Source organism: Haliotis asinina, chromosome 5 (genome assembly GCF_037392515.1).
Source record: "Haliotis asinina isolate JCU_RB_2024 chromosome 5, JCU_Hal_asi_v2, whole genome shotgun sequence".
In the NCBI taxonomy this organism is placed as follows: domain Eukaryota; kingdom Metazoa; phylum Mollusca; class Gastropoda; order Lepetellida; family Haliotidae; genus Haliotis; species Haliotis asinina.
In genome coordinates, this window is record NC_090284.1 from 60,755,928 (window position 1) to 60,779,797 (window position 23,870).

The 23,870-nt window shown below is 40.0% G+C and overlaps 1 protein-coding gene across 1 annotated transcript; it reads left to right on the top strand.

Moving 5' to 3' along the window:
- The first annotated feature begins 5,531 nt into the window (after window positions 1-5,531).
- Window positions 5,532-22,705, top strand: LOC137284986 (receptor-type tyrosine-protein phosphatase epsilon-like). Its single transcript, XM_067817078.1, has 26 exons — window positions 5,532-5,572; window positions 5,796-5,897; window positions 6,091-6,303; window positions 6,711-6,890; window positions 7,490-7,627; window positions 7,853-7,990; window positions 8,412-8,539; window positions 8,606-8,636; window positions 8,707-8,830; window positions 8,988-9,049; window positions 9,654-9,823; window positions 10,268-10,355; window positions 10,529-10,593; window positions 10,876-10,912; window positions 11,189-11,286; window positions 12,014-12,142; window positions 12,633-12,778; window positions 13,369-13,504; window positions 13,769-13,915; window positions 14,313-14,412; window positions 14,559-14,632; window positions 15,242-15,364; window positions 15,972-16,100; window positions 16,550-16,695; window positions 17,700-17,835; window positions 19,903-22,705. The coding sequence occupies exons 1-26, from the start codon at window positions 5,536-5,538 to the stop codon at window positions 19,999-20,001; spliced, it is 2,976 nt and encodes a 991-aa protein (XP_067673179.1). The 5' UTR covers window positions 5,532-5,535; the 3' UTR covers window positions 20,002-22,705.
- The last annotated feature ends 1,165 nt before the right edge of the window (window positions 22,706-23,870 follow it).

A 23,870-nucleotide genomic window follows, 5' to 3' on the forward strand; every position in this document is an offset into this window, starting at 1 on the left:
TGATAGCCCCGCTCCAGTGTCAGTGTTAGTGTCAGTGTTATCTGTACCTCGCAGAAAGCAAACACCTAAGAAGTTGAATTTGTAGATCCATATGTGTGAGTGAGTGAGTTTAGTTATACGCCGCACTCAGCAATATTCCAGCTATATGGCGGCGGTCTGCAAATAATCGAGTCTGGACCAGACAACCCAGTGATCAACAACATGAGCATCGATCTGCGCAATTGGGAACCGATGACATGTGTCAACCGAGTCAGCGAGTCAGATCACCCGATCCCGTTAGTCGCCTCTTACGACAAGCATAGTCGCCTTTTGTGGCAAGCATGGTTTGCTGAATGCCTATTCTAACCCGGGACCTTCACGGGTCAGATCCACATGACTGACTGACATTTTTGCTTAGTCCGTGTAAATGTGTAAATAAGTTAACCGTTCAAATGCACCAGAACACGAGTTACGGACTACAATTGTGTTGATCAATCTTAACATTGCAGCAGCTTTCTACCCACACTACGGCATTAAGAATAGCTGGCAGGAGGGTTGTGTATGTGAATACGAATGTGAACTATGCGTGAAGTGAGTTATCTCCCTTAGACCGCACATACGTGTAACTACAGTTCCGGTCTCGTACCTGCTACCCGAGAGTTCGGTCGTGTTGCAAACCGTTTTTGTCTGTATTGATATAATTGTGTTGGAACTTGAGTCTGGGGACGCTAAACAGTCTACATCACGTATCAGGGTCTATGAAAACGTTTGGAGTCTAAAAATCTGAAATGTATATGATAAAATGCATGATACTGAAGAATGGTTTGTACCATTTACAAAAACGTAATACTGACATGCTCATGACGCTAGATTCCGATCACGTGACTTCTTATCCCATGCACCTGTATTGAAACGGAAGAAATGGATAGGACTGAGTACAGAGTGGCCATAAAGGCTTTGGTCCTCGAGGGTCCCCCGGCGAAGCAGATTGAAGAGCGATTGACAGAGTTGCTAGTGCCTGATGGGACTCTGCTCTGGTACTGCTGCTGTTTCGCTCTTCAAACAGCTTTTGGCGATTCTGTCAGTGTGACTTGTCAATATGTAGAGACATATTTGTTCAACCAGTGAACACTGGTACAATACATGCTAGTATTAACAAACCTGGGGCTTAAAAGTCCGGGGAAACTTAGGGTAATTTTCGTTTACTCTTTTACCTTTTCTGGAAAATCAATTCTCTGTATAAGAAAGGAAATATGGGTTATCACACCTGTGTGTTTTGGGATGGTTAATGTCCCGCACGAGTACCAAACACTGTGAATACAATGAAACTTTGAAAGACAATGTTTTTCCTCAAATAACCACCCCAAAACGCACGAATGTGATAACCTGTTTATCATACAACGACATTTTCACTTTATGATTTAACAAAAATGCCATTTCAATTGCGACAAACTATGAAACTTCGCGCAAGGTGCACGTACTCTGAACAACAAAAGAAACACAACTATGTCTTTTTGCCTAGTTTTCAAAATAGAAGACAGACGCACAAAGACCTGCTTTAGTGATTTGTTTTAGAAACTTGCGTTTCTTTTGCGGTTCAGTATGTATCTTTGTCGTCACAAACATGTGCGTCGTAATATGTTACATCACAATTTTCTACTGATCAGTCAACTGACTGTTTTACGCGGTCTGGTTCCTAGTTTATGTTAAAACTTAGCTTACGTTTGAAAAATGACCTTAGCCACGGCCGTGAATCCAGACACGATCGGTAATATATGGATATGACGCCATGTTGGTTTACACTCTGAAAGTATAGTCCCTAGAATTAGCATATGACCTCTCTAATTTGCATCAATATCCGTACATGACCCCAAAGGATACCGAAATATCCGCTGGCTTTATCCAGCTGAGAACTCTATCCATTGTATGATAAAGTCCACCCTTCATCCGGAAAAAGGTATGATGATCCCATTCTAAAAATGAAAAAAAAACAACAACTTGAATTATCCATACTCCTTTTAGAGTTTTTGACACGTTATTTATATATATGATATTGAAGACACTTAGGGGATTTTATCTCTGTTTCGTTGGTTTGTCCCAAGCATTCGCTCAGACAAAGGCATTTTAATTGTTCAGAAAGAATGCTCTATAAAATACATGGTTTAAATGTTTATAAAAATACAGACATGTTTGAACGTCGACAAGGATGTGTTCTTCGTGCTTTCCTGTTATTGTTAAACAAAATCAAACCTGCTTGTACCAATGATGTTCAGCTACTCAAAGAGTAACGTTATAATCTATTCCTTCCCTTTACATGCTGATGGTGTTTGTTTTCCTTAATTATACTACAGCTTATAGACTGATCCAGTCTGTCAATCAAAGCTGGCACCAGCGTCGATTTTGGCCAATTAGCAGGCCGGGCGCGCATTGTGGATTTGTCAGACTTCCGGGGTCAAACGAAGCCTCAGAATCGATGTGCTTCGAATTATGCCACCCACACTCGCAATATTTATTGTACATTGCTGTGATTTGATGAGTACCTTCAACAAAACAATTTTTGGTGAAGACAAAAAAAATGAGGTGGATCAATGAATGCGATAGGCCTCACGATCAGTTAATTGTTGGCGCCATCGTTCTGGAAACCTACGTCTGCTCGGGGTTGAGAATTCGCATGAATTTCCACACTTTCGCACATGTTCAAAACCATTGCCAGTTAGATGACAACAACTAGCAGTTTATGGCTTCGCAAGTGTTATAAACACGGATAATGATGTAACTACATAATTGTTTTTGCTTAACGTTTTAGTCAATATTGGGCATTGATTTGGTAGATCATAAAGCTGAAACGAGACAGGCGAGAAGGTCGTGACACAGTGTAAACAAATCTGACAGGGATCTGATTTCTTTTAGGGACGACCAAAATAGCAACACTTGTTACATTAAAGAACAATGTGATGGATATGGTTGCGTTCAATCTTACATATTCTTAAATTTGTCACACGTTTTATGATGTTGTCAAGTTTCCAAAGCACAATCTGAAGGGCTACTGTGCAGTACACTATCTGTTACTAGCTCAAAATATTTGAATAGTAATATTTGTTATTCAACGGGACAGTGTAAGCAGATGCCTATAACGTAATATCCAAAATATGAAAAGCATTGAGTGTCTATAAAACTATGCCTTAAATATTTCGGAATTTCCATAAAGAGATGTGGATTGAAACGAAAGCTATGCGAGAAGAATAGTGACTTTCTGGAATAATGGAGGAAATTAAATAAAATTGTGTTTCTTAAATAAGAGAATATTATTTGCTTTTAATTTTTGGTACAACATATATTTGTTCACACAAGAGAGGTACATTGTTACACTTTAGGAATATTACAGTCATTGTTATTGAAAATTATAAAATTGATAGCAAGATATCTTTTAAGAATCTTACATCCTTTGGTAAACGTAGAAAGGTAATAAAATAAATAATAATATAAACAATTATAAATAATTATACCTAACTGACCTACATGTTAGATTAATGTGGTTTGAAAGCAGAACCAGGCATACTTAGACAACACTATAGACATGTCATGGCAGAGCAACAACTTGGCACTAACCTAGTTTCTTGGCTCCTGATGTAAGAGTTTGTTTTTTTTTAAAAAAAATGTAATATATTTAGTAAATGATTAGTCTGAAAGTAACTACTCGTATCGGAACTTACATAAAAGTTATTTCAACATCCAGAGAGTTTGGAAAAAAGCCAACAGCAAATGTTACCTTTTGGCCACACCCTGGTCTGGCATTATCCAGTCTTGGAACAGAACAACTTAATAGTCAACTCAGTTGACTATTTATGTAACTGGAAAGAATATGGAAACATACATTTAACCCAGATTTCATGTAATGCTTTTTAGAAATCACCTGCTTTCCAAGAGGTTACCAGTGTTTCATGACTGAGCCAAAGTGTTGTTTATTAAGATGGGCAAATTGTTCAAGGTTTGTTGATCCATGGTTATTTGGAAAATTAGCTCCATGTTAAACTGCACACTGGTTTGCAGAATGCGAATGCTTTAGGACATTTTAATTAAGGTTTGCTTTGACTTTTACCACATTTTGAAACAACTTTAATACATTACATTACTGAGTATTCAAGAAAAGGAAATAGATCAGATTTCGTGCTATGTCCTCTAGGGATATGGTCTCAGATGTAATAAAGCAAAGATTACTAGTATCATTGTTTAAGAAGCAATGATGTCCATTTGTAATTTTATTGACAAAATGCTTTGAACTTTCGAAATTTTCTTTGCACCTTATGCCCATTAGAAATTATCTCTTAAGAAACCTAGTTAATTGTTTGGGTAACTGGTCAGAGATTTTACCGTTCCTGGAAGATGGGTCAGTGTACAGGTGCAGAATGTATCTGGGACCTTCTTTGTGTTATGGTGGTGTTATATAACACCACCATAACACAAAGAAGGTCCCAGATACATTCTGCACCTGTACACTGATATAAACGCTGGCAGCTCATGAAGTCCAGTATTGTGGAAGTTTGTAAAATAGGATTCCACAACAAAGTACACACAGAAAAATAAATTGAAGAGGATGATTATAAAATATATTTACATACATTAAGTGTCATTTTAGGATGGTGTAGTAATTTGAAGAGGAAAATTTAACTGAGATTTGTTAAGATTAACTGCTGAATATTGCGTATGGACGAAACTAGATACCTAAGTGCCTGCTATAATATTATGGAAGTCTATGATGACAACGGGAGCACAAACTGGGTTTTACCTGTTCGAATGTTGCTATTTACGATAGGATGTCTGGTGAGCTCAAGATTGTGGTCCCTCATTGTGGCGATATAAATCTGTTCATGTTAAAGTTTAAATAACGCTGTATAGATATCAATATACAGCAATAGAATAGTAAAATATGTCACTCATTATTTTTTTTAAATTATATTACATTTAAGTTACTTCTTGAACCCGAACTGTATATTTCCTGTGGCGCAGGAAAGATCTCAAGCAAATTTTGATCTAATTTCGATGTCAACCACGTAACCTGAACATATTAAACGGCTTCCAAGAAACTGCTGCAATATATGAAACACATGCTGCTGTATGGCTACTTCAAAGTTTGATTTCGCTACTAACCTGGGGGAATCAATTTCAAACCTTATACGAATTAATCGCGCTAAGATTATACAACAAATTACTAAATATGCAAATATCATGCATGCGAACAGCTGTGCTGCAATGTCAAACTTGGCTAAGCATTCGGCAGTTTCTGTTTTTTAATCATTTCTCGAACTCATGACAATAATCTTTTAAGCTTACGAAGTTCATGTGTAAACAGTATCTTTAAACAGTATGGGATACTTTGCAAAATCTATTTTAGGACAGTTGCCATAAGTAATTAAGCGGCTATGTTTAAACTTTTGATCGGATGTATTTACAGTATATATCTTGTTGACACATACTAATTCTTGTTCACGTTTACTTGTAGTATTTAGAATGACTTCCCACTGGATTTGGCTGGTCTGTGTTGCACTCGTGACCGTCATGACAAGCATTAGAAGCACGAGGCGAGACGTACAAGGTCAGATACTTTGTTGTTGTTGTTCTAGTTAGAATTTATACTAATTGTCTTTGTACCAAGGCCTAAGTAACTAATGTCGTACAGCTCTCCATATGCAATTCCTAATTATGATCTGACATGGTCTGGCAGTGAGCACCGTCCCTGCTCCTCACTTGCACCAAATGCCACAGTATATAACGAATGTCCCGTTTACCTTCATGCGCCTACATCTGTCTCAATACAGGCCGCAAATTCTCCTGTCACTGTCGGGACAAACCATGCAACTTCTCTGTAGACTGTCGAGGAAACTGCGACCCGGGCTGGTATGGAAGCTACTGTCAAAAGCGTAAGTATGTATGCATGCATGCATGCATGCATGCGTGCGTGCGTGCGTGTGTGTGTGTGTGAGAGAGAGAGAGAGCGGTCACGCATGTGTGTGTGTGTGTATGTATGTGTGAGTGCGTGGGTACGTGTGCAAGCAGATGTGATCTCTGTTGGCGTGTCTCTATATTAACAACAATTTCATTCTTTCATCTCAGAAAATGTGGCGCTAAATGCCACTGCGACACAAAGTGGTACTTACAGGAAATACAATGCTAGTAGGGCAGTGGACGGCAATACCAATACAACATTCAACTCAGAGACATGCACACATGCTGCAACTGGGTCATCCAATACGAACTCTTGGTGGAATGTAGCACTATCAAAAGACCACAAGATAAGATATATCAACATTTACAATCGGGAAGACAGTAAGTGACCTTGACTGACATCTGTTTTGATGCATGTTAATTACTGACGCTTTAATATTCAATGTATGGAATGAGTATCATGGCTAACGCCTTAAGATCGCGGTGGTATTTGCTGCGGGGAATAATCTCAAGTGTAAATGGTATATCTGTAGCACAGAACCTTTTAGAAAATGGCAAAATGTGACATCTGATATACGTACAGGTGTATTTGGGTTTACACTTTATCACTAAAGTAGATATTCTTGTACTTTTTGTAGCTGAGTCCCAACCGGGCGAATTGTTTCCTATGAAATGTCCCGTGAAATGTCAATTTGACTAACACCACGCCGTTATGTAGCAAACACGTATGATATGAGGATACAATTTGTTGAGGAGTACTGATGCTGCGTTGCATCTTTTTCATGAAGATGCCTTTAGGCGGAATGGAAGTGAAGTTCTGATTGACGGAATGTCTTGTTTCAAATGGTCTGAGTCAAGTCTCCCCCCAACCATCTGGAATGTTACCTGTGACAAAACTCTAACAGGAAGAAATGTTACAATAAAAACGAATAAAGATTCCCTCAGCCTCTGTGAAGTGCAGGTGTTTGGTGAGTATATCATAGCACCCGCCTCTACTACTTCCATTCAAAGCTAATGAATAATAAACTTCACCTGAGCCGGTTTATCTACATTTTTTAAGCAGTGACCTATCACAGGAAAGTCGGTTTAGAACCTGATCAAAATAAACTAGGAAATGCATCGTTATACAAATCACGATTCAAGGTATATAAGGACAACGTATGAGTCCGTAATGATTTTTAAAAGAAGCAATGTAAATGTATTTTAATCGTTCTGAAACCTTGACATTGGGATCTACGGAACGACAACCGTCATAGAGTGAGAGGGACGAGTGTTTGGTAGAGAGTCTGACAAGGGTGTCTTCGCTTCGAACATTATCCCCAGGTTTGATTGGTTGGTTGTTGTTTAACGTCGCTCTCAGCAATATTCCCTCTATATGGCACCAGTCCATAAACGTCGACAAAGTGAAAACCAACGTAGTAAACTGGATTCTTTATGAAGACTATTTGTGATATACACTGTGTGTTCAGACAACTGCTCGGGTCTTTTTCAGTCTCTGTTAATATTGAAATATTGTGAAAAACAACAACTTAATAACAACAGGAATAACACGGACTTGTTTCTTCAGTCTGTAGTGACTTCTGGTTCGGAGTAGACTGCGAAAAGCAGTGCAACTGTTTCAACGAGACCGAGATTTGTGACAAAATGAATGGTCAGTGTGCAAGCGGATGCTCACCAGGTTTCAATGGAACAGATTGTCTTCGAGGTGAGGAACAAAGCAGAATGATGTGACGTGAAAATAAAATAGAATTAGTAGTATCAGAAAGCAGATCTAAGTGACCTGGTAAGAACACGGACTAATAACATCTTATGCGGCATCAAAAATATCATTGTGCTACATGTACCCATGTCGCACATACATGTTGAGATAGTGAGTCTCAGTAGCTCAGATATCAAAAGACACACACACATACATCATGTGTCGTTACAGAGTGCGTAAATGGAACCTATGGCTTCAACTGCTCTTCGTCATGTGGCCATTGCCTGAACAACGCCTTCTGTGACAGAACTAACGGCACATGTCTCCAAGGCTGTGCCGATGGGTGGATCGAACCTGCTTGTAAGAAGGGTATGTTAGAAGTTTTGTATTAAAGAAAATTGGGTTCCAAACAATAGGGAGTCTGTCTTAAGTCAATGATTGGAAACGTGTTTTTTACAAACACATGCTCTGACATCCTATCGCAGGGTGAAAATCACTGGATTGGCTGGTCCAGTCTCGATTTGTTTACAAACAGCATCGTACAGCTGTAATACTGCTGAAACACACATACAGTTTACTCATGTCACAACTGTACGATCGACTTTTGGCAGAAATGTGTTATAGAAGTGGAAACGGTTTTGTCGCTTCTATTTGCACTGAATAAACATGACTCTTTCAATATGTCCAACAACACATCAGTTTCAGACTGACAAGTGACCCCAGTATACTTCACACTGTCAAAATAATGTAAAGCTGCCTCCGATGGTTTTATCAAATCCTTCATTCACAGCCTGTGATGGCAAATATGGAAAGGGCTGTGCATGGGACTGTGGGCACTGTAACGGAACCAGCTGCAACAACGTGGACGGCAGCTGCCCAAACGGCTGTGAACCTGGTTGGAATGGAACAACGTGTGCGGTGAAACTTCAGGGTTGGACCATTTTACTTTAATACATATAATATATTAGATTCCATTGGAGAGAGAGAGAGAGAGGGAGGGAGGGGGAGAGGGGAAGTAATGGAGAGAGAGAGAGGGAGGGGATATATATATATCTGTGGCTAACCTGCTTTTATTCATTCTGCAGTTGATGACAAAGACGGAACCTTTCTCGTTGGGGGAACCAGTCTAGTAGTTGGTTTCGTCTCGCTTTTAGTCATCATCTTTGTTGTTGCTGTTGTTGTTGCTGTTGTTCTGATATGGCTGAAAAGGTTTGTTACAAGTTAATCTGTTTACTAAAAGTTAATTTGTTAACATACTAAACCCTAAGGTAAACACACTGAAATTTGCCAAGTTAACGTCCCATCTTAACGCCATATGTGTAACACGTATATTGCAAATCCATGCCACCTTACCCTTGTGTTACAGGAGATCTGATAAGCCGCCAAATGCATCGAACATACACGAATATGTTCCTGGTCAGTTGTTCAGTAAGTGGCTCCACACTCTAGGCTGAGTTACTAAATTAAACTAAACTAAATATCTCTGTGTTGACGTCCATCGACAAACATTTTAAGGGACTGGATACAACAGCATATAACCTGTGATGTTAACACAACAGTATATAACCAGTAATGTTAACACAGCAGTGTATAAGCTGTGAATTTAACAGAACAGTGCATGACCTGTGATGTTCACACGAAAGTGCATGACCTGTGATGTTAACACAATAGAATCTAACCTGTGATGTTAACAAAACAGTGTGTAATCTGTGAAGTTAACACAATAGAATCTAACCTGTGATGTTAACAAAACAGTGTGTAATCTGTGAAGTTAACACAGGAGTGTATGACCTGTGATGTTAACACAAGAGTGTGTAACCTGTGATGTTAACACAACAGTGTGTAATCTGTGAAGTTAACACAGGAGTGTATGACCTGTGATGTTAACACAGGAGTGTATGACCTGTGATGTTAACACAAGAGTGTGTAACCTGTGATGTTAACATAACAGTAACACAACTATACTGTGCGAGAATCCGGTGTGTAGGTCGAAAGTACAGTTGGTAAAGATATTAACGCGTGCGTCTTTCAGATGTTGAGGATGAGGACGAGGCGTTCTCTGTCGAGGTAGAGTGTGACGTCCCTGAAGATGATGATGCAACCTACTGCAACTGGATCTCCCCCTATGTCGTGCTGGAGAAACTGGCCCAATACATTCAAAGAAAACAGGAGGACGAAGCTGCCTTTGAGAATGAATACAAGGTACGAGAATGAACATTCATGTGCGCGGATGCGGATGGTATTTCAACCAGATATTCATTCACATAATTTACATTTTACGAATAAACACAAGGTAAGAGACTGATCATCTGATGTAGGGCTGCAGTTTGGTCCTGTCGTGAAGACCACATTCGCCCAGGTCCAGCAGCAAAACCAGATAAAAAACTTTTATCATGCCAGTTTTTCTATTTTCGACAAAATCTCTGCCCATTCCCAGAAATATGAAATTCTCGGTCCCCAAACTATTATATTATTACACGCATGGCTGATCGTTGTCCTGACCTGGTCTGTGTTGAGCTATAACTTACAAAAACATTATTGCTGAATTTATGAATTTGATAATCATGTGCGCGACTAGTTTTCATTGTGCACAGGGCACTGTATACTTTGCAATGTAATAGTGTTTTTTTTTTATTTATCACCTAGATGCTTCCATACGGGATCAGAGGGAAAGTTGAAGAAGGGAAAAAGCCCGAAAACAAACCTCTAAATAGATTTGCTGCCTTGTACCCATGTACGTCTATGTTTAAGTGTACCCAATATGTCATAATGTATAATTGAAAATTATATGTATTAAAATTAACATGACAGTCTCATGGAACATTGGAACGTATATGGAAGAATAACAGAAATCACTGACCACAATTACAAAGACTAGCAGGTGATTTAATTTTCTCATTATATCAGATGATGACTCGAGAGTGATCCTTGAAAGAAGTACATCCGGCTATATCAACGCCAGCTATATACCGGTTCGTGTGTTATGAGATCCTTGCATCGTATCAGATCCCTTCTAAGCCTGTTAAAAAGTACCATTTTGTACTATCAATCTAAAAGACACAAAAAGCATATTGGATTTTGAAACTGACTGGTCATTTTTCTACATTCAGATAGTATAGAATAATATAGTATAATATCGTATAGAGAGGGAATCGGTCTATAGCACACACAGATCTAGTATTATTGTAATACTCCACTGAATTATCGTATTCGAGTTTAGGATAATACTATCTGTGTTTTCTCGTTTGTTAAAGGGTTTTCCTGATGGTTCTAAATACATCGCCACACAAGGTATTTCTCCTGTCTGTTTCAGTCTCTGTATGATATGTGTAATTAATGAAAATATGAAAGTTACACATTTTAGTAACTACTTGCTAAATAATAACGACTTATTTCATCAGTTGATGACCATGCGCTAAGTGAGTACTCCAACGCCCTCACACACATACGCACGCATGTACACAAACACACACGCACACACACAGGCACCACATCACCCAAGCACATTCCGCTCACCAAATTCTTTACATGTTGGCAATCCGTGTTTCATCAACATAATTATCACAGGACCCATACCAGCAACAGTGGGAGACTTCTGGACAATGGTTTGGCAGCAGCGGGTTAGCAAGGTAGCCATGGTGACACAGTTGAAGGAAATGCAGAGGGTAGGTAGAATCATTCTGTAGGAACCCCGTAGAGAGGGTCAGACTTGCTTCACGCAATTATACGTAGATCGATACCCACGCTGTTAATCACTGGATTGTCTGGTACAAACTCTTTAATTCGTTTGTATCAAACAAACAGTCTGTTGTATATCATCACATTTGCTACAACGGTGGTTTGTTTTTGTTTAAAATATAAAGTAAAATATATAAAATGTCCTTAAGGTTGGCGTCTATTTCTAAATTACGCTTTAATGGTGGAAACACCCGTCAAGGTCCCGTGGTAGAATAGGCCTACAGCAACCCATGGTTGCCATAAAAGGCGACACGTAAGAGGCGACTAAAGGGATCGGGTGGTCTGGCTCCTGATTCGGTTGACACATGTCATCAGTTGCCAGTTGTGCAGATCGATGCTCATGTTGTTGGTCACCGGATTGTCTGGTCCAGTCTCGATTATTTACATACCGCCATCATACAGCTGGAATATTGCTGAATTCGGCGTAAAACAAAACTCACTCACTCAGTCACTTCATGGTGGATATGATGTGTCACACCACCAGTGCACCCTTAGTCTTCCTGGTCCTGGTATAGTCTACAATATACCGAAGGGATGAGTGGATGCACAAAACAGTGACTCTCGTGTATGAGACCATTTATCTCATTTATGGGTCTTGATCCTTGAATGGTCGATGGAAGTAAAACATGCTGTAGGTTTTGTTGGTTTGGACAGGTGAAGTGCGAGCAGTACTGGCCTGAGAAGAACAAAATAAAAAAATGCGGTGACCTTACTATCGGACTTGAAACCACGATGACAAGAACTGACTATACGATCAGGAAACTCACTGTGAACAATGCCAGGGTATTCGCTTTTCCATGGAGGTACATTATAGTACGGTAGAGCACGGTAAAGCACGGTACGGGATGCAAATCGGACATTGTATGTCAACTAATTTACTGTTCACAGTTGTTATGCTCCATGGGACCTATCCACAGTCCGTAGTATTGCATCATTTGCAAATCAAACAGAGTTACGACAGGTCGTAAACTTTCGAGAGCTATGTGGATCGGGACACTTACTTATTAATCGCGTCGTATGTTCCCTTGTGTTTAGATTGTGAATTCTGTGAACAGTTAAAGCTCTGACTAATTGATTAAAGGTCTTTAGGTCTTTCAATACAACATTTCGATTCTGGTATTAGAACGTTCTCTGGCAAGTGGTTCTCGGCATTACAGGTGATACAATGACTCCTCGTACTCAGACTGAGATGTTGCTTATCCAAGAACACCCATGTAAATTTCTTTCGGTAGCCATCGATTTATTTTTCTAACGGCAATGTTCCTGTAATCAGGAGTCAGAGACGAGGAGGGTCACTCACTTCCAGTTCTTGACCTGGCCAGACCATGGTGTCCCATCAGCTCCTGCCCTTGTCAGCTTCTGGAAGAGAGTCAAACAACTGGATAGAGCAGAGGAGGGGCCGTTGGTGATCCACTGCAGGTGAGAACTGACCATCAAGGTGAGCGAGTGAGTTGAGTTTCATGCTGTACTCAGCAATATTCCAGCTATATGGTGGCCGTCTGTAAACAGTCGGGGCTGGACCTGACAATCCAGTGATCAGCAGCATGAAAATCGATCTACGCAACTTTGATACACTTACATGTCACCCACGTTGCCTCTTACGACAAGCATGGGTTACTGAAGGCAAATTTTCTAACCCGGATCTTCACAAGTGAAGCATGTAAGCATGGATGGAGCATGTAAGCATGGTGATGTCCTCTGAAATGTCAAGCGTAAATGATACTGGTCCACTGTCTTTGAGACGTGATCCTTTAAGAAGAGGTGGTGAGCATGGGGCGAGATAGGTGGATGTAGGAGCAAATATTCAATACAGCTGACAACTGAAGATGGTCGTTTTTGATGGTGCATGAATATGTGCCTCCTGAAATGTAACCTGTCTAAATCAAACCGGTAATGGTGGGATACTTGACATGGACGGGGTTGGTGAGTTACATGTGCAGCAACATATTAATAGCCACTCAAAGAATTTAGTAATTACCGTGACGAGACACCTGACTTGTTTCTGTCAGCGCTGGAGTTGGGCGGACAGGGACGTTCATCGCTCTGGACTATCTGATGGACCAGGCTGAGGCAGAGCACAGGGTGAACGTGTTCCAGTGTGTGTCTAGGATGAGACAGGCCAGGATGAACATGGTCCAGACAGTGGTGAGTATGAGTCCAGGTTGTGGTGAGTATGAGTCCAGACAATGGTGAGTATGAGTCCAGACAGTGGTGAGTAGAGTCCAGACAGTGGTGAGTATGAAAAGAGTGAACCACTAACATCCATGCACAATCACGCACAGTATTCCGTGTAAATCATTGTTACAGTAATGTATTGCGTGTAAATCATTGTTACAGTACTGTATTCCTTGGGAGACGTTTTCCAGGACGCGCGTCCTTGGATTTTAGGCTTGTTCCTTCTGTTTCCAGGGTCAATACGTGTTTGTCCATATCGCGGTCCTTGAAGCCCTGGAGAGTAGAGGCACATTCTATACCATAACTGAATTCCGCCACATTTTCGGACCGGAGCAAAACTACAACAGACAGCAAGACGCTATCTTGAAGAAGGAATTTAAGGTAACAATACGATAGTCTTATAAAATCGCTACATATTAAAACTATGAAAGAAAATTTAACAATTAATGCAATTAAAAATGTGCTTTAAAATTCATGAGACTTAAGACACTGAAACAGACCATAACAATCCAACAGCTTTCAATGTGCCAGTTCTAAGACAAAATACTATATTGTGGACACTGTCTATTACGGACATGTAGGGGACCGTCATTCATGTCCGAATTTTAAAGAAATCCGGACTGCAAAACTTATGTCCGTTACCGTTCTGCAGACTTACCTCCCCTTGTTAAGAACACCCAACAATTCGAACAGTTCTGTTTCTTTATTATTTGCACATACACATATATACATTTATATTAAGCTTTTGTTCAAGATTTGTATTGTCCTCCTTTTAAAGTCAATTCAAGCACAAAGACCACGACAGACAGAAATATCCATTTCCGACGCAAAACTTCAAGAAAATGTGCCCAAAAACAAGAACAAGAACATACTCCCAGGTACCTTTTTACATGATATTTTTAGTCCCTGTTTAGCTGAAGTTTAATTTGCCACATAACGGTTAAGCGGTGATTGCATTTTATGTACCCCTGTGACTGCCCCTTTCATCATCTATATTTCAATAAATATATGTAAATGGTTTCAGGCAACAAGACACGGCCGTATTTATCCACCCCAGTTGGAGGTTACAATGATTACATCAACGCTGTCACCCTACCAGTATGTCATTATTTAAATTTGCTGTAGGTAACAGACAACCCGGTGCCTAAGATTAGCATCGATTTACAAGTTGAGATCAGATGACATACATCATTCAAGTCAGTGTATAGATCAAGCGATCCCAGAACTCGCCTCCTACGACGAACACGGGTTGTATTCGAACCTAGTGTTTCACGACAATATGAGAACACAAAAGATATTGGTTAAGATAGTATGATGGTGTGGTTAACTCCTATGCAGAACTATATTTCACTTCATTCCCCCATTCTTTTTGTCTTTAAGCTAATGGACCTTTAAGGTCAAGGACAGAATTGATCTTCAGTAGCCCATTCGTGTCGTAAGTGGCGACTAAGGGGACCGGGTGGTCAGGTTCGTTGGCTTGCTTGACACATGTCATCAGTTCCCATTTGATGCTCATGCTTTTGATCTCGGTATTGCCTTATCCGTACTCGATTATTTACTGACCACCGTCACATACCTCGACGATTGCTGATTGCGACATAATCTAAACTCACTCACTAATGTCATTTATTTCATTTGTCTCGATAAACTATCGCAAAACAGTTATTTGCTGGTGACATGTTGACGTTGTTCTGCATCTCTCTCCAGTCTGTGATGAGGCCCTGCATGGTGATCGCTACTCAGACGCCCATGGAGAACACCGTGGTTGACTTCTGGAGACTTGTATGCGACCATGACTGCTTCACCGTTGTGTGTCTGGATGATTCACAGGTAATGCAACTAAAGCGGCTGACCCAACCAAGCACAATAGGATTCACTGGAAGAGTACCCACTGCCTATCGTTAAACCCTCCTGGGTGGTTACAGTATGTCATCTGGCCCCGATTTCTCGAAACAAACTTAAAGTTGTACTCAAATCTCAAACCCAGTTTCAGCTGAATTTCATAGTTATTTGCGTTTCTCACAACAAACACAACTCACAATTTTAACTCAGAATTTGAGTTCGATCTCAGTTTACTTTTTATGCGTGGTGTAACCGGCCGTGGCGCGGAAATCAACTTCCGTTTCTAATCTAAACACGGAAGAAGTCGTCTGCTCGCCAAATCGTCTAAATAGACAACATTGCAACATTGAGAATGGGCTTGGTTAATCACTAGCATCGTACTCAATGTACTTGTACCTTGGCGTACAAGGTCATGGCCACGGCATTGTTGCTGGGACGTTGAACAACAAACCATCCAGTGGACTGACTCACTCAGACACAATGGCATTATCGATAACACATTAACATAGAAACTTATCTTTCCAGGTCGCTGACCTTGGAACGTCAAAGTTAGGAATTAACGATAAATGTAAATCCAAGATAATATTTCCTCCAGGATGTTCAGTGTCTGTATCCTGGCACCAAGGGGAACCTCCAGGCTGGCCCGTTCAACATACGTCAATCTCAAAAAAGAAATATGGGAAGTTTTACTGAGAAGACACTCGTGCTGAGCAATAATAAACAGGTTTGATAGGCTTAAAACTTTCAGTTTCAGTAACCTTGCAAAGGCCTATGTTTGGTGTCCTCTGTTAAGATATGGGTGGAACATTGCTGGACGGACTTATTAATCAACAGATGTGTTGGTGAGATGACCAGAACATTTTGAAAACATGAAAACCAATGCAATGCTCTATCGGTTAGTTAAATTGTTTTCTTGGTTTCAGCCTGTATGAAATGTTCCTTCGCTGTAGAGAACTTTGTCTTTTAGTGTTGTACAAATCCCCAGTGAGCATTAGGTTGTAGGACAGTAACTGTAACAAATATGTCCACACAGGGTCTTTAAATGTTATTCCAGGCCAACGATTGTCTCAGAGGTCCGTCATGGACGTTTCTACTTGCAGTCAAATTCCCGACACTTAGTTTGCATCATTATGTGTGAAGTTTAAATTAAATGTTTCCTGTAATATATTTCAGCAAGGAAAAACTCAGACCATCAGCATCCTGACCCTGAACTCTCTGAGGGGATCAATGTCACGTGACACTGATGGGTTGCTGCAGTTGGTCAACAGAGTGGACACAACACTTCTTCAAGACCAACACAAAGTGCTCGTCCACTGTGCGTGAGTGTCTGTTGTAAAAGTCTATTCCTGTAAGCTGATAACGAGAGACATCCAATTGATACGGTTCCCACGAGTCTTTGGTTACGAGGTCTCACGAGGTTTAGAAATACGACTGGTTCTCAAAGGGAGCTGAATATTGATGGACAAACAAATGCACACTGTTACATAAGAGAGTATGGTATACCCAAACTCTACTCTAACACATGCTGATGGTATGTGAGCAACGGCTTCGTGGCGATATTTACACGAAGAGGGCATCCGATCTATGGTTATATTCTTTTATACAACAGGCGTGATCAGATACTTCTCCAGGGACGTTTCCACTACCTTTTATTTTACAACAGATTTATGACCATTACAGCTCGCATGCTAGAACATAGACGTACTGCAATACAGGCTTATGACCGTCACAACTCGCATGCTAGAACATAGACGTACTGCAATACAGACTTATGACGGTCACAACTCGCATGCTAGAACATAGACGTACTGCAATACAGACTTATGACGGTCACAACTCGCATGCTAGAACATAGACGTACTTCAATACAGGCTTATGACCGTCACAACTCGCATGGAAGAACATAGACGTACTTCAATACAGGCTTATGACGGTCACAACTCGCATGCTAGAACATAGACGTACTTCAGTACAGGCTTATGACGGTCACACCTCGCATGCAAGAACATAGATGTACTTCAATACAGGCTTATGACGGTCACAACTCGCATGCAAGAACATAGACGTACTTCAAAACAGACTTATGACGGTCACAACTCGCATGCAACAACATAAACTTTCTTTAGTACATTCTTATGACCGTCCAAACGTGCACGCTTGAACTTTACGTCAATATGTACCTTAATGGCGGGAGCCTTGTGGATGTCAACTTCTCTATTGTCATGGAGACGACGAAGACAGGTAATTTGGTTGGAAATATGTTTGTATTAGCAAAGATGCTTGAAGATGTTGGTGAGGATGACGTAGGTATTTGCTGTTTCAGTGACGGTGCCCGGATGTGTGGAGTGTTCTGCAGCGTCCTGAACACCATCAGCAGACTGAAGCTGGACTGTGAGGTGGACATCTATCTGACCATCAGAGAGCTGCAGTGCGCCAGGCCACAGTTTATACAGTCTTTCGTAAGTGCATGATGAATAGAGACACACGTGTGTCCGTTACAGCCATCTGCTACAGTCGTGTAAGGTCAATGCAAAGGACTAACATGAAGACTTTATGTATGGAGACATATACATCATGTCCATTAATCATATTTGGAGTAGGTACAATATGCAAGTAATTAAGAAGACGTGTTATGTAATGGAAAGGTTATTACGTCTACGACTGCCAAATAAAACATCGAAAATCAATAAATTAATAAATATATGCAGCATACACGTTGTGGCATAAAGTCATGGACAGCTATGAAGATAGAACACATGAAATACCAGTGGAAATGATGAGATTTGCAGCCGTTAGCATCCCGACGGCATGTGAAGTACTGCAGCTTCATAGTACTTTTTGACCGGGACAGGTCATATGCCAAATGTGTAACGTTACGTAATTTAAACCAAGGAATCGTGTGGGGTTGGTCGAGGATTGGATTGTACACAGGCCCGACGTAGAAATCTAAGTTTCCGACGTAAGCTAATGTCGGCCCATGTCGCCCGGGGTTCGCATCCTCAGGAAGTGTTTTAATTCAAGCAACGGCGTTACCTCAGCACAAACAAACAGAAGCCGAACAACCAGTGTTGTTGTTGACATAAAATAGTTCGACACTTTGTGACAGAGTAATATGAATTGGTTCCTGGACGATCAGATGTTAACACTTAATATGTTTTCATATCGGCCACTTAAAGACACTGGACTCGTGATGTGAGGGATGATTTTACAGCACTTTCTCCTTGAATAGCTTAACGGAATGATACTTTGATGAACTTACATTATGTTGATTGAGTGTCACAAAAACTTTGACTCTTCGTATTTATCACATTTCAATTCTCCTCTTTAGCTTTATTCATCCTGGTTAAAGTCGATGCTTTGTGTGAAATTAGGGTTAATGTATGTTCTTTCCATCCCACCCTGCTGGTCTCAGTGGCGACAAAATGATGATATGACTGTGTCTGTTGGTGTCATAGCACAGAGAAAGTCTAGGTCCCGGTCCACACAACGTTTGTAGCGCTACAACATTCGTAAGCCATTGATAAACTACAGAGTTACGAAGGATCGTAGCGTTACGAACACTTTCTGAACCACGTCTTGTGCTATTAACGCCAGATTCGTTTCGTTCAGTGCCTATATTTTCGAAGCTCTCTTAGCGCTAAGATAGTCGTAAGTTAATGTTAATGTATGGCACTTGTGACTATCTCAGCGCTAAGAGAGCTTCGAAAATCTAGGCCCAGATCCTAATGTTATGGACCGCCTTCATCTACTTGGAGAGTAGAACGTTATACAGAATTTATAGTTTATGCATCGAAATCTCCGTAAAATATTCACAAAAAACATGCAATTCCAGAAAGCGCAAGTCATATGTGAACACGAACTATTACCAGAAGAGAAGTACGAACACTGACTCAACAATGACACGCGTTCGGGTTCAGATAACAGCTGAAAAACAGTCTGGGGAATACGTTGTCTTTACACTCAGTCATAAATCACGTCAGATGTTCCAAAGGGTTATTGAAGCAATCAATTTTGCCGCTTTGAGAAATGTATACTAAATATTAGCTAACATTGTGAATTCTCTGATAAGTGAAATGGACAAGTGCAGTAATATTTCATTTAGGCAAATAAAACTATGACAAGGAGTTGATGAGCGTAACATACGGGTATAAAGTGGGTAAATACCAGAAAATGGGTCTTTTGACCATAGGCTGAAAACGAGGGGTGTAGCGTATATGAAATGATAACTGAAGTAAATTATGACACTGTGAGCTCTCTCAAAGGCCCTTCACTGCCGATAGCACCAGGCCGGTGCACAATTTACGTGAACATATTATGCCACGGTGACTTGTGAACATCCAGACTTCAAGTAAGGGATATCATAAATGTAATCACAAAATAAATCACACAAACCTGCTTTATAGAATTTGTTTTCACTTTATTAAAACGCCGGCACACATGCACGTATTTATGACATCAAGTGGCACTTATAAAGTGTTTTCCATGTTTATTTTAAAACAATTATCGCTCAGGCTTTTACACTGCAGGCTGAATACCAGTACTGTTACGACATGGCAAAGGCGTACATCCGGTCTGAGAACGCTCACAGCCACCATGATGGAACAAGAGTCGGCGAGGGAATGTGACATCAGGATCCTGTGTCTGATTAGATGACCGAGTGAAAACAGACACCGATACAGACGGAGACACCCTCACGCGCACTCATACTCACACACAGACAGAGACTCACACAGACACAAACTCTGACACACAGCCAGACACACTCACACACTGGCACACTAACAGAGACACACTAACAAACAGACGCAACCACTCACAGATAGATAATCACACACAAACACACCGGCTCTATCATACACTTATTCTTACCCACAGAAACAGATACACACAGACACAGAGAAAGATACACACACAAACACACGTAGAGACACATAGACACACATATAGACAATCACACATATAGACACACACACAGACACACACACGCAGATAAGTATACCTATGTACATTCACATCCATGTCACTATCTACTTCATATATATTTCTTTTGTTATCTTCTTTATTTAATATTTTACAATGTTATAATGATATTTTCTAATTTAATGTGCGGAAGGTATTACATGGTCATATGTATGTTGTACTTAAATCATGCTGCCTCTAAAACGTCTTTGTTACAAGTCTATCACTTACACTTGCATCATAAGAACATTGAAAACAAATAATATTTTCACAACATATTTATTGAACGTTTGTAATATTAGCAGTACGGTTTATATCGCAATAATTATTTGTTACATTTAATTTATATATTATACCTGTTTGTCCTGTTTTACTTATTTTTCGAACAGATCATTCGTGTATTTGGTGGATTGTATTTTCCAGTTTATTCTCATGTGAATGAGATGTTCATTCTCGTATTTGTTTTGCTAAATGCTTTCTTTTTAATCACAGCTGGTCTACCTAAACGATTCAGATTACCAGTTTGGCGAGAACATTTTAAAGACATTTACATTACACTAACTTTCCAAAGGACATGTAGGGATAGGTAAAACTACACAATTTCAAATATTTCGAAGACGATATTATAAGAAACAGGCTAAACATCATGTTTAAGTAATGGACTTAATGTAGATATACACGTAGCGGATACTGTGAAGGTGGAGGCATTTTACCTGTCTTCCGGTTTCATAGTTTGTTCATGTCCTAGTAATTACTATATGGATTTAAAATTGCATTGTTCCGTACCAATGGATAGATGTATGATAGATGTGCTTCACAGCGGATGAAAGAACTAGGTCAGGTGGTCATGTCCCTTTTGTTCGAAGACGTTGCAATAATAACGTCCATGGATGTCTAAAGCACATGTGATCACAGGATGCTGTAGATTTCTGTTTTTACTGTTAATTGATAGTTTGTAGGTTCATGTCACGAAGAATTCGTTTTTGCAGGTAGTTCCTATGACAGGCAGCTACTTCAAATGTTGATTTTATTTGTCAGAGAAGTCATTCGTTAGTAGTTTTCTATGTCAGTGGTTCTCAGTGTGTGAGGGGCTGGGGGATAGCCTTGTGGTTAAAGCGTTCGCTCGTTACAGCGGTTCCATTCCCCTTGTGGGTTCAATGTGTGAAGCCCATTTCTGGTGTCCCCCGTAGCATTATTGCCAAAAGCGGTGTAAAACCTCATTCACTCACTTTAAGTATTATATATAATAATGCCCAGCATTATATATTTCAAACATTGCTTCTTTTTGAAAAAGTCAATGTAACACGTGTAATGAAGCGCTGGGACCATACGTGCTGGATCTATATGTAGGTATAGGTATACGTGGGCCTTAAGGCAGAATGTAGTTCATGTCTCATATCCCCCTGGTCCTTACAGTTATTGGAATGCACGAGAATACATCTGATGATTGATGTGTCTCATGGTGGTGCATTATTTACAGAAATGTATAGTTCTTACCTATAATGTATATATACTAATAACACCTGTCATCTCTCAGTTTCTTATACAATGTTACTATTCGTCTGCCTATTATTAATTTTCAATTTACTTAACTCAGGTTATCTTTAATATCGCCAATGCTGACTCAAGAGGCAAATGTTATTTTAAAACTATTATAAGGGTGACGCGATTTTTCAGAGCATTATCATTTGCAGAAGGCCGATCGCGAGGTCTTACATTAACTGCCCGACGAAGGAGAAGGATGAAGGATGTATGTTGAAAAGACCGAGGGCTCCTGCAAATGATAATGCCCTGAAAAAAGCGTTACCGTTATTATGGCTAAAATTAATAGAATTTTTAAGAAAATAAGAGAATAAAAACAACGGCATCGGTTTAGAAGTATTTACTGCTAACAGCAAACGGCGGAGGTCACTGACTCACTTGTTACAAATAAAGACACGTCATAGAACAACACAGATGACGTCACTATTGAGAGTGGCGAGATTCGACCTTGACGTTTGCTCATACTACCAGCCGCCATTGTTTTTAGTGCTCAACAACGTTACAACGGTACATTTGTTATGGCTGGCGCAGGCAAGAAAGTGCATAGTAGCACAGGTAATGTGAGAAATGTGCCCAAGTTCAAACGAGCCGTAGGTGATTGAACTTCAACAGCTGAGGTACTTATGATGTCACCTTGACAACGGGCTTGACAATGGTCCGTCGTCAAGCATTTTGCGGCCATTATCAAGTTACAGCGGTTCGCTCATTTCTGATAACGTGCTGGCGTTTTAATAATAATTCTATCCATTATAGTTATAATTTTATATAGATATTCACTTTAAATGTTACTATTCAATGCAAAGTTTAATGACAATAAAACAGTACGCATATCTATGTGTATAGTGATGATGTGTGTAATGCATTGGAGTGAATGCTCGTAATTATAAGGAACGAAACCATTTCCGTCATAAAAACAGAGACGATTGACCAATCGTCATGAAAGAGGAGGTGTTCTGGAAAGGCGGAGAAGCCTAGTAGTTAAAGCGTTCGCTCTTCATGACTAAGACCCGGGTTTGATTCTCCACATGGACACAGTGTGTGAAGCCGTGATATTGCTGCAATATTGCCATAAGTGGCGTGAAGCTAAACTCACTCACTCAAGGTGTTCACTAACCTGAGCGTATCCAGTAGACATCCACCAAAAGCATATGTAACAGCAAGTCGACTTTGAATATGAATAATTTGAAGTGTCTACACGTCTACAAAAAGTCTTTTGAAGCATTTATTCTTATAAGGCCTCGGGTGGTGTTACACTAATCAAATCGGTTTGAGCAAGTGTTCATGTGACTCTTATTTGAATCGTTGTAAACAGAATGTTTGATCACACCTCAAAAGGCAAAGTTAGGATAAATTTGGATACGTTAGGATTCGATTAGGATACATTTGTAAACCTTATGCTTTGAAAGTAACCAGTAGATACAAAATGGCTCTGATCACAATGTGTCTGTCTATGCATTTCTGTACAGCTTTATATGATCTGTCGTAAATACGTGTTGAATTTAAAAGTGCGTTTAACGCTTTGCTCAGCAATATTCGGGCGATGGGCCAGCGGTATAAACATACTCGAAAAAACAAAAACAAACAAACAAACAAACAAACAAACAAACAAAAAATAGCTACTGTATGATGGATTCTCTCATGAGAGACGGGAGTGTGTCCACGTCTGATGTGGCTATTGTGATCTGTGAGTGTATTCACTTCTGATATGTTGTAAGGCACGAAGGTGTTTACTTGTGATATATGGTTGTTGTAAGATATGAAAGTGTTTACTTGTGATATATGGTTGTATGGTTGTTGTAAGGTATGAAAGTGTTTACTTGTGATATATGGTTGTATGGTTGTTGTAAGGTATGAAAGTGTTTACTTGTGATATATGGTTGTGTAAGGCACGAAGGTGTTTACTTGTGATATATGGTTGGTGTAAGGCACGAAGGTGTTTACTTGTGATATATGGTTGTTGTAAGATATGAAAGTGTTTACTTGTAATATATGG

What these genes read in the sequence shown, in the direction of transcription:
- LOC137284986 (XM_067817078.1), top strand. Translation starts at nt 5,536, where the DNA reads ATGACAAGCATTAGAAGCACGAGGCGAGACGTACAAG. An exon ending in CATTTACAATCGGGAAGACA is followed by an intron (nt 6,304 to 6,710) that starts GTAAGTGACCTT and finishes TTTTTCATGAAG; the next exon opens with ATGCCTTTAGGCGGAATGGA. An exon ending in TGCTGAGCAATAATAAACAG is followed by an intron (nt 16,101 to 16,549) that starts GTTTGATAGGCT and finishes AATATATTTCAG; the next exon opens with CAAGGAAAAACTCAGACCAT.